The sequence below is a fragment of the Leptosomus discolor genome, chromosome 9 (assembly GCF_034619465.1).
Source record: "Leptosomus discolor isolate bLepDis1 chromosome 9, bLepDis1.hap2, whole genome shotgun sequence".
In the NCBI taxonomy this organism is placed as follows: Eukaryota; Metazoa; Chordata; class Aves; order Leptosomiformes; family Leptosomidae; genus Leptosomus; species Leptosomus discolor.
In genome coordinates, this window is record NC_141399.1 from 12,989,419 (window position 1) to 13,002,636 (window position 13,218).

Below are 13,218 nucleotides of genomic sequence, written 5' to 3' on the forward strand. Positions count from 1 at the left end.
CACAGGCAGTAAATAGGGTAGCCGGCAGCAGGGTCACGAGGGGGGCCGAGCCCTCCCGCGCACTCCGGGAGCCGGATTTCACGCACCGAGACACAAAGGGCCCCTTTTCAGCCAGAGCCGCTTACCCTGAGCACTAAGCAGAGGACAACGCGGAAAGACCCGTGGGGACGGGGACCAGCAGAGCGGGCAGAGAGCCTGACGGCTTCTCCTTCCAGCTCACGCGGACCACGATCAGGTCATGCACCATATCCAAGAGGAGGACACATGGGGGCTTTTGTGACCAGAAGAGAGACAGCAGGCAACACAGAAATTCCCGAAATGCCCCTATACAGCAGCTCCCCCTCCCAACAGCACCTATTTTTGGGACATAATGCCCAGACACACCAAGGGCTATGCATGCACCGAAGCATCGTTCCCTTGAAGAGAATCCTACTCAAACGGGGTGCCTCCATGGGCTGCCAAATCTTGTCCCTTGAAACATCCCCATCTTCCTGCCCTCGGCAGGACAGCAGGCTGCAGGGGAACCCCTCGACCCTCCCCAGGACACGAGAGGATCACCACATCCCATTGGGTAGGGATAAGGATGACCCACTTAGCGTGAAGAGTTTATTTACTGTTATTATTATTATTAAAGTGAAGAAGCCAAAGGCGGCAGACATGGGGCCAGTTCAGCTGTGCTTTCCGTGGGAGAGAATAAACAAGCTGCAGCAAGTGTGAGCCCCGAGGCGGGGAGCAGATTCCCAACATAGACACATCCTGATGCGTTCACGCCCGAGGCCACCTGGCTTCAGGACAGGGCAGGGAGCTTCAGGGATTATGGTAGCAACTGGGCAGCCAGAAAATCCTCAAAAAAAACAAGAGCTCTGCTGGCTGTGAGAGATGTGTAGTCCAACGACATCCTGGCTGGGTTGCACTGGCTGCACCATCCCACAACCATGCCCACCGTAGGGATCTCGAGCACCTGGATCCCAGGTGATGCTGGATATCTCCTGTGGGGCTGTGGAAAGAGGGACAACTCGCAGCCTCCTTGTTCTGCAGCAGCCAGGGGACAGCACTGGGCAGGGAGCCAGCAGCTGCTTCCAGGGAGGAGATCAGCTCACCTCCCCAAAAATAGCCAGGCGGCACCCAAAACTGGGTCAACCCACAAGGGCCACACCAGAGCTCAGCGGAGCCCTAAGGCAGCACCTTGCTTGCGTAACGAGGAGCAGATGGCAAGCTAACGAGGGCAGCCCGGTCTCTGCGCTGCACCTCCCAGGATGCCCCACTGCCCCAGCTCCAAGCCGCCAGCCCAGCACGGTGCAGCTACTGGGAGGAGGTTGCACCATCAGCACACACCCCCCCCAGCATCATGCTTCCTCCCTCTCTCCATACAACATTTCAAGCACACCCAAAACGGAGTCCTTGGCGCACACAGGTTAAGAGGTGACTACGGGTACAACGTCAAATATGCCCTTCCAGCATGTGACTGTACATTCCAATTGAAATTACACATGCAGCTTTCTGTCCACCCGAAAAATAGGAAAGACAACTTAGGAAAATAACAACCACCCAATGAAAAGATTGTCAAGCAAGAACAGATGGTTTCCAGGAAAAACCCAAGCATTAGGAAGCAAGCCTCTCTTCCCTTGAGTAAATATCCCCTGGACATCCCCGCTGCAGCATGCTCATGGCTCACATCCCCATGTCACTTCCCCATCCGCAGCACCCTCGGACCAGCTCGGGAGTGCAGACGAAGTGGCTCTCTGCCAGCCCCAGCAGCACGAGAAGTCATCCCTGCATTGCTCACCCGGGCAGCGGCAGGAGCTCCCCCAGTGCCCCAATCCCATGACTGCTGGCACAGAGGCCAGCGAGCACACAGGGCCGAGGGCTTTGCAAGCCTGGCCTCTCTGCATAACTCGGGGCCAGCCAAAGATAACTGCCTGCCTGGTAACCCTGCAGGGAGAAGCTGAGAGTGGGCTTGCCACGGGCTTCGCTGCTGCAATGCGCTCAGCACCCCAGGGGTCCTGTATCTTCATCCCCCGCACCCCGGTGCCTCCCCATCGCAGCCCACAGCCGGTTTTGCAAATCTGACATTGCTTGCAATATCCTTCCACACACACAGACCACACCCCCCGAAATTAGGGTGCCCCTGCAGCTGTGGCGGCAGCAGGTGCTGCCCAGCACCCCAGCCTCGCGGCAGCAACTGTTGGCGGCCGGGCCAGCGAGAGGCTGCAGGGCAGCCAGAGGCTCGCGTGGCTTTTTTGGGGGGGGACAAAGGGAGGCTCTGTCTGCACGCAACAGCCTGGACAAATGCTGGGCATGGGAGCTGCCATCCAAGGAAAATCCAGACGCAGCAATGACTCTGCCCTGACCTTACCCCGGCCCAGATGGTGAGATTGGTGCCCCCTCAGCAGAGAAGCATCCATTACAGGGCTCCTGGGGATGGGAGCACCCAGCTGTCAGCACAGCCCTCCCTCCCCAAAGGAGATGCCAGCAAGGGCAGAGGGGATCAGCCGGAGGGCAGAGAAGCCGCCAGGCTGCACCAAACCTAATGCAGCTGCTTGCCAAGGGGACAGTGGGAAATGCCAATGGCTTAAAAGCAGAGGGATTGCAACTGCTGCTGAGGGATGCACCCGTTCTGCACCCTCTGCCTGGGGGAGCCACCTTGACCACACTCTGCTGTACCCCTGCCAGGCATCCCATCCCCTGGTTGGGGACATGCCGGCACCACTCAGGGACAAGTCAGCAGCCCCCCTGTCGCACTCCCTAGGCAGGGGGGAGCCCACCCCTCCCTCCCCGCCTAGCCCCGCCAGCAGCCAGGCAGCAGGATCAGGTAGCTGCTGAGGCAGCGCTTTGCCAGGCCAACCACGCAGCCCCTGCTGCAGAAAGGCTGGGCTGCCCACCCCAAGGTCACAGCAGGGGACAAGGGGGAGACCTGGTGGTGTAGGGCTCGGAGCCTGTAAAGTGCTCCCACATTGCCATCAGGAGACCTCTGTGACCCCAGAGGTTTTGGAGGCTCCAGGCAGGACGAGCCTACAAAACCTGCCCAGCATCCCAGTGCTGAGACAGGACTGACACCCACCTCTTTGTTCCCCATGGAGCTCCTGCTCCATGTCCTCATACCCTGGAGGGGCCAGAGAGCCAGATCAGCTCTTTGGGGCACCAAGTTTAGAAACCAGCAAAAAGGAAGCTGGGAAAAGCCCTGAAGCACAGGAGGATGCTCGAACCACACCTGGACTCCAAGTCTGGGCCTCAGCCATGACTTTGTAGCATGCAGCCCACACCCCGGCCAGGCACCCACCCTAGATAGCCGCTTGCAAGTGGCTCTGAAGGTGCAAAGACCAGAGAAAAACTAAAAAGGAGTGAGAAGAAAAAACAGATCTGCAGTGTAAAAAGCAACTGCCAGTCCCTCTAGATAAATAAGGAACTAGAGGTGTAACAGTCCCTGTGGCTTTGTGAACCCTCCTCTCACACGCTCCTTCCTCCCCCCATTTAAAACCTCCCATCTGGAGCCCAGTGGCAAGAGAAGCTGCCAGCAACGCGACACCAGTCCCTCCGGATTCCTCATCGATCCGGAAGGGAGGATGAGCTGCCTCCGTCAGCTCCCCGCAGCCCTGCTCAGCCCTGGCGCCGCCATGTCCCCCCGAGGACCACAGAAAGCCAGAGGATGTGGGGCTAGAGAGGACCACCAGCATCCTGCCCTCCACCCAACACATGCTGCCCATCTGCCCCCTGTCCCTAACGCGCTGCTAATAGGCAGGGCCACAGGCAGGTCAGGGGTCCAGGGGGAACACAGGCAGGGCTACCAGGACATATGAGGACTACCACTCGCAACAGCACCCTGATCCCGATTCCTGCCAGGGAAGCCACCCTGCCTCCTCTAGGGCACCCTGACCAGCAGAGACCAGGAAAAGCAGTGAAAATGCAGAGTGCTGTGCCCAGGACAGGGTGTGGAGCACCTCACAAGCCACAGAGCAACGGGCCGGACACTCTGGCCAAGCCCTGGTCTTCCTGCCCCTGGCAGAGACCATACCAAGACCCTCACGCTGCCTTTCCCTGGCTAAGGCTGCAGTTAATACAAGCTGTGTTTATACAGGGCATGTACAGCTGTAATTATAGGCACGATGTTATGATAACAGGAAATCCGTGCCCTGTGGAGATGCAGGCAGAGAAAGGCACACACGGAGCTATTTGCTAATTGCCACCAACAAGCAGCCTTTTGTACCATGGTGGAGTATGGGAAGAGACACGTCCTCCCCCACGGCAGGCTGGAGTCATCAGCACCCACCTCCACTCACCCTGTCCAGGTCAATAGCAAAGCCATATGGACCTGGACAGACAGAGCTCACCCTGTGACAGCTACAAGGCAAACTCACCTGCCCTGAGGCACAACAGGATGGGCTCAGCTCCACCAGCAGCCAGGACTCGACTTCTCTGATTACCCTTGCAAAAGGCAGAGCTTTTCTAAATTTGGTTGGCAGAGAGGAGCAAGGGGAAATTGCCCCCCACTGTCTGTTTGCAAGTTACTCCCAATATATTGAGTCATGCTATGACAGAGGCACAGCCCTACTCGTACCCCCAAAGGGCCAGCAAGGCACACAGTCATCCCTCCCTATCAGCATCACTGAGGGCTTTCCTACCTTTTTGATCTTCCCGCTCCGCGTGCCTGCAAAGACAACGGTTTGTCCTCTGTAGTCATAGGCAGCCACCGAGGTCATCCCATCCTCCTTATCCACAAAGAGCGGGGTCCCCTCGATGGTAACAGTCCCACCCAGCGGCTGGTTAAAATCCTGGCCACAGAAATTGTCATCGATCTGCAGCGGCTGTCGGAAGAAAACAGAGGAGAGGTGAGCTTTGTGCCAATGCCTCGACATGCTAGACCTCCCAGGCGGCCATCAGCCATCTCCCACCCCCACCCCGTCAGCTATGGCAGCTTCAGCAGCCCCATCCCTTGCCCCTCCTGTCCCGGACATCCCACCTCACCAGCCGAGCAAAAGGATGAGCTGCCCTAAAATTCCCTACATGCTAATGTAAGGCACTTGGGACACATCCAAGGCATGCAGCCCCCCTCTGCATCTGAACAAGCTTTGCAGACCAGGACCAAGGCTCTCAGTCCTCTGCGTCTTACAAAGCAGCACTTACAAACTCAGCAGGAGCCAACGCAGCATCCCTGCTCTCCCTCCATCCCCACTGCTGCCACCTCAGACACGTGGGATGCCAGTAAAAGCTCTCAGCATACACACACCCCCTTCTCCTCCTCACTCCGGCGCTAGCTTCAAAAAAGAAAACAGCTTGGCAGCAAGGCAGGAGAGGCTGAATCCTGTGCATCAGCCTTCACCCAGGGACAAAACACTTCCCAGCCAAGATCATGCCAAGACAAATGGGACAGGGCTCCTGAAAGAGCCTTACTTCACACAGCAGAGCCTGCAGCAAACACACTACCCACCTGCCAGCCCTGTTCCTCCTCCCACAGGAACGTCTTCGGGAAATCCCCACATTTTTTTCATGCCACCTTGACCCAGACAAGGCGCCTGGCTCAGCCAGCTGCCTTCTCGGTTCAGCATTCGCCTGCGGGTCTGGGAGAAGCTTTTGCAAGCTCTGCCTGGGGAGAGGCAGAGGCTGGGCTGCACCAACCCCTCTCCACCCTCGGGACAGTGACAGATGGGACCTCTAGCAAGGACAGCCATGCCGACAGGCAAGGCAAAGCCAGAAGGATGTCCCCTCTGAAAGCTGGGATGCAGGACCAGGACCAGCTCTGTAGTACTCTCCCCCTCCATTGAGCATCCTCACCACCTTGCCCTGACCCGCTGAGCAGAACAACAGACCCTGGCCACCAGTATCTAGCCTGGGGGGCACATGGGCCTGCCAGAGGTCCCATGTGAGGCAATGGCCTCATGCAGTCACACAGCACCGGCAAAATCCACCCTCAGCATCCCCCGTCCTGCCCCAGGCAGCAAGGGGCTCCAGCCAGATCCCCAAGGGTGGGAGCAAGCCTGGGTGCAGGAGGTGAGGGTGGCAAGGCAGGCACAGCCGATGGGGAGACAGCCTGCTCCAGCCATGGGATTTTTCTGCTTCACAAGGTTCCTTATGTAACTTCGAATTTAAAGGGGAGAGAGGTTTTTTGGCAAGCAGCAGCCTCCAAATGCATGCCAGTCCCCAAGGGGTTTTAAATCCATACAGCGTGTGCACAGAGCATATGGGAAAATGTCGAGCTCCCAAGTTCCACGTACACAAGGGCAGTGCACAGCTCTGTGATTCCCACTCACCGCTGACTGGGAAGTGAGGGTCAGCCCGGACCGGGTCCCACCAGCAACCCACAGTCACCCATGGGGAGGAGGGAAAACATGGCACTCTTCTATGCCCTGGCACAATGCACTCGCAGCCACAACGTCTTCAGCCTCCCGCAGCCACGGCGAGGCTGGTCGCCCTCCTCACCATGCCATCACACAGGCCCCAAGGCCAGCGGTCCAGCTCCTGGCTGCAGTAGGGATTCAGTGCCGTGCCAACCTTCCATCGAGGGAGGACCAGGAATGATGCCAGCCAGTCACATTTGGCCTCCCCGCGCAGTCTGGGGATGCTGGGCTGCCTCCTCGGTTACTCTAACTTCTGGTTTTGCTGGGTGTCTGACTTAGTACACAGGCAAAGATCACTTCCCTTCCCTGCCTGACCTTTGTTCATCCTTCCCTGAACTGGGGGAACTCCTACAGCCAGGCATGACAGATGGGAGGATCCCCAAAACAGGAATGCGAGGCACCACGTGCCTCTACAACCACAGGAAAAGGGGTGAAGAGGAATTAGGACCTCTCCACCCATCCTCTGAATCCGAGTCTTGCAAGTGCCCCTCTCCTATCCATCAGCTGGCACATGCACTAAGAGGAGTCTGCATCACCACCCTAGACATTTTAAAACAGCAGATGACAGAAAATTCTCTTCCCAGCCACAGAGAGAGAAGGGAGCAATGCTCCAGCCAGCACCCAGCTCCAGTCTGGATAGCCAGGATCCTTCAGGCACTTTGCTGGGAAAAAACACCCTCTGGCGCCAACAGCCCCTCTGCCCCAGTAAAGCATCTCAGCACCTTCCAGCCAGCTGCCAGCAGTAGCAGAGGGGTTAAGGGCAATGCCATGAAGGTATTCAAGCCCGGGCAGCCCCTGGGGGCAGCTTCTGCTCTCTCCGCACTCAATCTGCAGCTTCCCCAACCCCTCGTCTGCTGAATATGCAAGAGGAGAGATGTTTACGGTGTTTACTCCTCTCTGCTTTGTCTCAACAAACTCTCTGGGAAATGACAAATACAGCTGCGCTCCAGGACCGCGAGGAGCGCCCGCCGCCGATGCCGACACCACCTCGATAAATAATTATGCCGACAATTAGCTCATTAACAGCAAACTGCCTCGTTAGGGAAGCGCAGGCAGGCAGGCAGCACGGCGAGGTCGGCCCAAGGGCAGCAGTATGGGGGTTATGGCCCCAACCGACATCCCTGGCGGGCTGCAGGGAAAGGCGAGGCAGAGGGATGGAGGGACGGAAGGACAGAGGGACAGCTGTCCCCTGGCCAGTGCCAGCAGGGACCGACACGCACCGTGGCACGCGAGGGCCAGTGACCTTGCAGCGTTTCAGCTTGCAGACGCTGGAATCTGCAGGAGGCGTCGAGTGCAAGGAGGGGGCTGTTTGGGTTTTTTTTTTTGTGGGTTTTTATTGTTTGGTTTTGTTGGGGTTTTTTTTAAATTTTCTTTTCTTTTCTTTTTATTTCAATGCTTTTCTTCAGCATCCCTCTTGGCTGCCTCTGGCCACCAGACACCCCAGACCCCCACCTCCGCAGTGCAGCAGCCTTCTCCTCTCTCCCAGCACTAACCCGCCTCTCCAAAATAGGGGCAGAAAACTCTGATTTCCTGGGTGAAGCAGCCTGCAGGAGCGGGGAAAGCAGGCCCACAGCACCGAGCGAGCAGGAGCAGGCTCTCCTTGACGTGCCTTGTCTCATTGCCTCCCTTCAAGCCCACTTACAAAAGCAATGAGGGAGCAGACAGCAGAGGCGAGGCTCGTGCCACTCAGCATTATTAATTAGCCAGTAATTCACCAGTTAACACCATTACAGGCTCACCCCATCCGCCTGTGCACTGCCAGGGGCTGCGATGGAGGATGTGGGGGACACAAAGAGCCAGGGAGGAGGCTGCAGGAGGCAGGCACCAAATGACAGGCTGGGATGCCAGGCTTTTTGCACGCTAATCGCTGCCCAGGAATAATCCCAGTGTGGTATGGTTCGTTAAACACCTGCATTTCTCTGGCTGCCCCCCAGGAAGGATTTGGCTTATCCTGGGCCAGTTTGTCACCAGCCATTGCCTTCTGCCAGCAGGCTGGGCAGCAAGCCCCACCAAGGACTCAAAACTCATTTTCTCCCTAGGTCAGGCCAGGGAAAGCGGCTGCCCACGTCCTGCCGGCTCTGGGCACTGGCTCTGCCCACGCTGCCAGCCCAGGGGTCAAGGACTCCATGAATCTCGAATTGCTCCCTACTGCAACACCTCCTCTCCAGCTCCAACCCACTGCCCTTTCCCAGCAATGCCCTCGTCCCCCCGTTTCACACCCTCATCACCCCGTTTCAGGTACGGGCGTGCGGGGCAGATGCGCTGAGCACATCTGGCTGTGGGCATGCAGACCTCCAGTCCCTGCACAACACAAGGGCAGCAAAGAGCCAGGCTATGCACCGAGCCCCGCTTCAGTGAAACATCACAAGCAGCAAACCTCCGGACGGGCTCAGGAGCAATTTAGGCAGTGGGGATGGCACAGGGAAATGGACCGGATGGTCCCACAAGGCGCCTTTGCTGTGTGCGCGAGTCTGTGCTCGGCTCCGAGTGCACCAACATGAGGGGTCTCACTCCCAAGCCAGCTCCGCTCCCCCTCCCACTGCTGGATGGTTAGATCCCAGAAGGGGAGAGAAACAGGAGACAGAAACTCACTTCGTTCTCCAGCATAGGGAGGAACCACTAACATCTCCTGAGCTGGCTGCCAAGCTTGGCGGCCTCTCCTCCTGGCTCCAGCACCGGCTCCAGAGAATCGAAGCTGCCCTGCAGTGCTGGGGGATGAGCACCCCTCGGCTCTGCACTGCTCCAGGTCTGGGAGTGGGGTGCCCGGAAAGCCTCCTTCAGCATGGACCAGCCTCAGCCCCTTGCTGCCGTGACAGAGCACAGCAAGGGAGCTCCAGGGATATTTTGCATAGAGATGGAGTGTAAATCCTAAGCAACTACAGACCTGAGAAATTACATTCTGCCTCCTTAAAAATAAAAAAACCGTGCCCTTTATTTTCTGGCCAGCCCCCACCACCAAGAGATCCATCACTGCCACGACCCACCCCAGAGGTGGCTGCATTTTATTAGGGGCACAGAAATTCCTGCCAGAAAGAGGTTACATGCTCCACAGGGTCCGGTTTGGCTTGAGCACAGCACAGCAAGGGGCTGAGGGCTTGACTCACAATCCAGTCGTGCCTTTCCCAGCTCTGCTCAGCAGCTGGAGCAGGACAGGGACAGAAAACACCACCTGGCTCCCCTGGGGGAGGGTGGCACCCCCCAACCCAACCCATTCAAAAGCAGGAGCCACCCCATCGTGGCACACGTCCTTCCACCCCACAAAAGCCACGTCTGCAGGACCCAAAGAGCACCTTGAGATCCACCTACTCATGCCCGCTGGCCATGAGGTAGCAATCCCAGGACCCTCCTAGCACGAAACTGCCCCTAAAGTGCAGGGGGGCAGATCCCTCTCCCCAAACCCGGGGGGCATGGTGCTGCTGTGCAGTGCCGGGAGAGGCGAGCCAGGAGTGCAGGAGCAAGCAGCGAGCATCTCCTCTCCTGGAGCCAGCAGCTGCACAACCCAACAGGCAGCAGTGTAACGATTTCATCATTTTCCAGCAAAATTGAATTAGTTCAAAGCCAAAATCTGATTTGTGAGCCCAGCGCTCTTGACAGCAAACCCTTTACTTTGTCAGGCAGCTGTTAGCTGTCTCCTCCAGAGCTGTGGGGAAGATGGCAGGAGGGAAGGCAGGGCTGCTCCACAGGGACCCCCTATCCACCTGCCTGCACTGCCAGGCACCCAAAACCCTGCTCAGGCAGGGCTGGGGGCTTGGCGATGGGTGCCAAGCACCAGCAAGCAGGGCTGGGCTGAGGTGGGCGATAGCAGTGGTGTTGGGACCCCCACAAGATCCTCCCAAATGCACACACTGGCACATCAAAACCACTCTCTGCCAGGTATCTGATCCTGCCTGGGGACCACCCAGCCCAGCTTGGTTATGCCCACTGTAAGACCTCCCCATCACCCAGAGCCACAGCCTCCCAGCGACCGCTCGTGGTTTATAACGTTGCCTGGAAAAAAATCCAGCAATTATAATAGTTCTGCAGCAAAACAAATCCAGAGAGCCAAGCAGGGAGGTCCCCGACTCCCCACCACTCATAGGCTCCACACAGAGCAGCTGAACCACAAGCAGGGGACAGACACACCCACGTGAGCACCAGGCAGGATACATCTCTGGGGACAGAGGGGAGCGCTCCCCTCATTGGGCATCACTGACTGCTCTGGGATGCCAGCACTCGCCTCCTGCACCTCTGGACGACAGTTTGCACTGGCCACGCTCAAAACCCACCCTGTTGACAGAGCCTTATGCCCTCTGTCCTCCTCTCCAGCACCCCAACAAGAGGACGTGATCCCTCCACGCTGGGCACCTGACCAACTTCTACTGGGACCACCAACCTCCCCACCTCCCCCCATCAGGTCTGTGCTCCCCATTCCCCACATCCTACTGCCCCAAACATCTTCTGCTCAGCCACCGCCAAGCCACAGGTGACACGACACTCACTAATTCACAGATGCCATCTGCCAGGGACTCCTCAGCAGAGCTGTAGCAGATGCCCTGAGGACTGAGCATCCTGCCTTCCCAGCCCAACTCACTGAAACTCCCCAAATCCACAGGGCAGGGGCATCAGAAGCAGGTGCCTGCATTGGCACGGGGACCCTTGCTTGCAGCTCTCCATGGGCACCAATACAACCCAAACCCAGATAGCTACCCCACGATGAAGCCATGATCTCTGTGAGGAACGCTACCGAGCAAGCCGAGTACCCAGCCCTAACAGTCCCAGTCCTCCCACCCAGAAAACACAACTCAGGTCAGGTCACCAGGAAGGGTCTGGCCAGAGAGCACCACTAGGAGCCAGAAGCTTGGCTTGGGTAGAGACAAGCAAGAACTTACCGAGTTGATGCAGCCCAGCTCCTTATTCAAGAGCCAGGGCAATGAGAGTTTCCCTTCCCCTCTGTAGCACGACTGGATACGCTCCTTGATCTTATCCTTGATCTTCTTCAACGTGAAGAGGCAGAGCACAGACTCCTTGGGAGGCTTAACTCTGTTTTTCTGGCCCTGGGAGAAGATGGTGAAGAGGATATCCTCCTGCTCCGAGATGCCAAGGTACTTGGCCAAAGCCTTGCCAGGCTTGGTCAGGTAGGCATCCTGGATCAGGCGGTACTCGATGCCGTCCTGCACACAGCCGATGGGGAACTCCACATAGGAGTAGAACTTGGGGTCGTCCACACAGAGGCGGACAATCTTGGAGGTGAAAAACTGCTCACCAGTGGAGTCGGGTGAGGTGAGCTGGGTGTCCAGCTGCAGGGTCAGGTAGTAAACAAACTGCTCACTGCTGAAGCTATAGATGTAGTAGATGTCAAAGGTGGGGAACTTGGAGAGCGTATCCGAGGGGATCTTGAGCTGGGAGGAGACAAACTCGTCCTGGTAGACAAAGCCAAACATCTCCGCGTTCTCCTCATTGGCCATCAGCTTGCGGCTGGAGAGGGTGGGGAAGTACTCCGACTTCCCATCAATGGGCGTCCCAATGAAGAGCTTGTTCTGTCCATTCAGCACCTCGATGATGACCCCAGACATGGTGCCCGACTCGTTGACGCTGGAGAGGTAGTGCTCCTTGCGGTGGTGGGGCTCACCCAACTTGAAGAGGTCATCCAGCCGCAGGAACTGGCAAATACCCTGGGAGGCACTGCCACAGGCAATCAGCCGGTTCCCCGAGTAGTCCACCAGCAGCAGTTTGTTCACATTGTTGGTGGTGACCAGCCCGTGCGGGCAGGACTGAACGCTGGGCGGAGGGTAACACTTCTCATTGTCCTCCACAGGCCCTGTCACGTGGGTCCGCAGGAGCGTGAGGTTATTGGAGAGCTTGTAGATCCGATTGACAGCCCCCACATAGACCTCCCCGGTTTTGTTATGGACCACCAAGTGCGTCAAGCTCCAGTCTGAAACCGGGAAAGTCCTAAAGGGAGACTTGGGGCTGCCTTCCGCCAGCGGTAGCCAGGTGCTCCCCAAGAGCAGCAAGGTCCAAATGTTGATGGACAAGTGGTACTTGAGCCAAAGGAGACACATTGCAGCAGCCTCACATCCAGCCAAGGCCATGCCCAAACCCAGCCACAAAATAAATAGAAACAAACCCAAACTAAAGGGATGAGGGAGGGAGGAGGAGCTAACGGGACACAGTCTCCTCTGCTTCCACTTTGCTCGGCATTCAGGGCATCATGGGCACAGGCAGTCCAGTCAGCCCTAGAGAGAGAAAGACAAGAAGAGCAGGGTTAGGAGGCTTTCCTTTGTGGTGTCAAGCCCGTTCCACCCCACCCAGCAGAGACTCGGCTGCTTCACACTTTCCTAGCAGGCAGCCTAACAAAACGTCCACCACCAACTCCTGCCCCAGCGGAAGACGCATCCCTGGTGCAGGGACCAAGGGATCCTGCAAGATGCCAAGGACAACGCCGCCTGGTCGCACACCGCTGCGCACAGCATGTCCTAACCAAGGAGCTGCCGTGCACTTTGTCTCACCATCCCAGCCTCAACCACCAGCCCCACCAGCCAGTGGCCCCCTCCGAGGGGCACTGCCCTGCCCTCACCTGCACCCAAGCCCCCTTGGGAAGAGAAGCAGCCACCTGAGTGTGCCTGCAGCCGCTGGCTGGACCAGACCAGCACGTCCCCGCAGGCAGCAGCCTGGCGATGCGCTCCGGCACACCTACCGCATACAAACGCCTCAGCAGGGCGTAGCTGGCCCCGACCTGCTTTTAAGACCACCTGCAGCACCAAAGTGCTAGCTGGGGATGGCTGCTGACAAGCCTCTAGAGGAGCCCCCTAGCCTGCTGCCCCTGCCCCGTTCCACCGCAGCACTGGAAGTGGATGCAAAAACCCAGTTTGCAGCAAGCACAGCCCAAGCCTCTATATAGAGTAGG

The 13,218-nt window shown here is 57.8% G+C and overlaps 1 protein-coding gene across 2 annotated transcripts in view; it reads right to left on the bottom strand.

Annotated features, from left to right (window-relative positions):
• Positions 1–12,403, bottom strand: part of PLXNA1 (plexin A1) — a 105,040-nt gene extending 92,637 nt beyond the window's left edge. For both annotated transcript variants that reach the window (XM_086470401.1, XM_086470400.1), the window contains exons 1-2: positions 11,201–12,403; positions 4,620–4,802 (exon numbers count right to left, since the gene is read on the bottom strand). In XM_086470401.1, the coding sequence (XP_086326527.1) occupies positions 4,620–4,802; positions 11,201–12,403 (1,386 nt within the window). The remainder of the gene's footprint in view (positions 1–4,619; positions 4,803–11,200) is intronic.
• Positions 12,404–13,218: the final 815 nt, after the last annotated feature.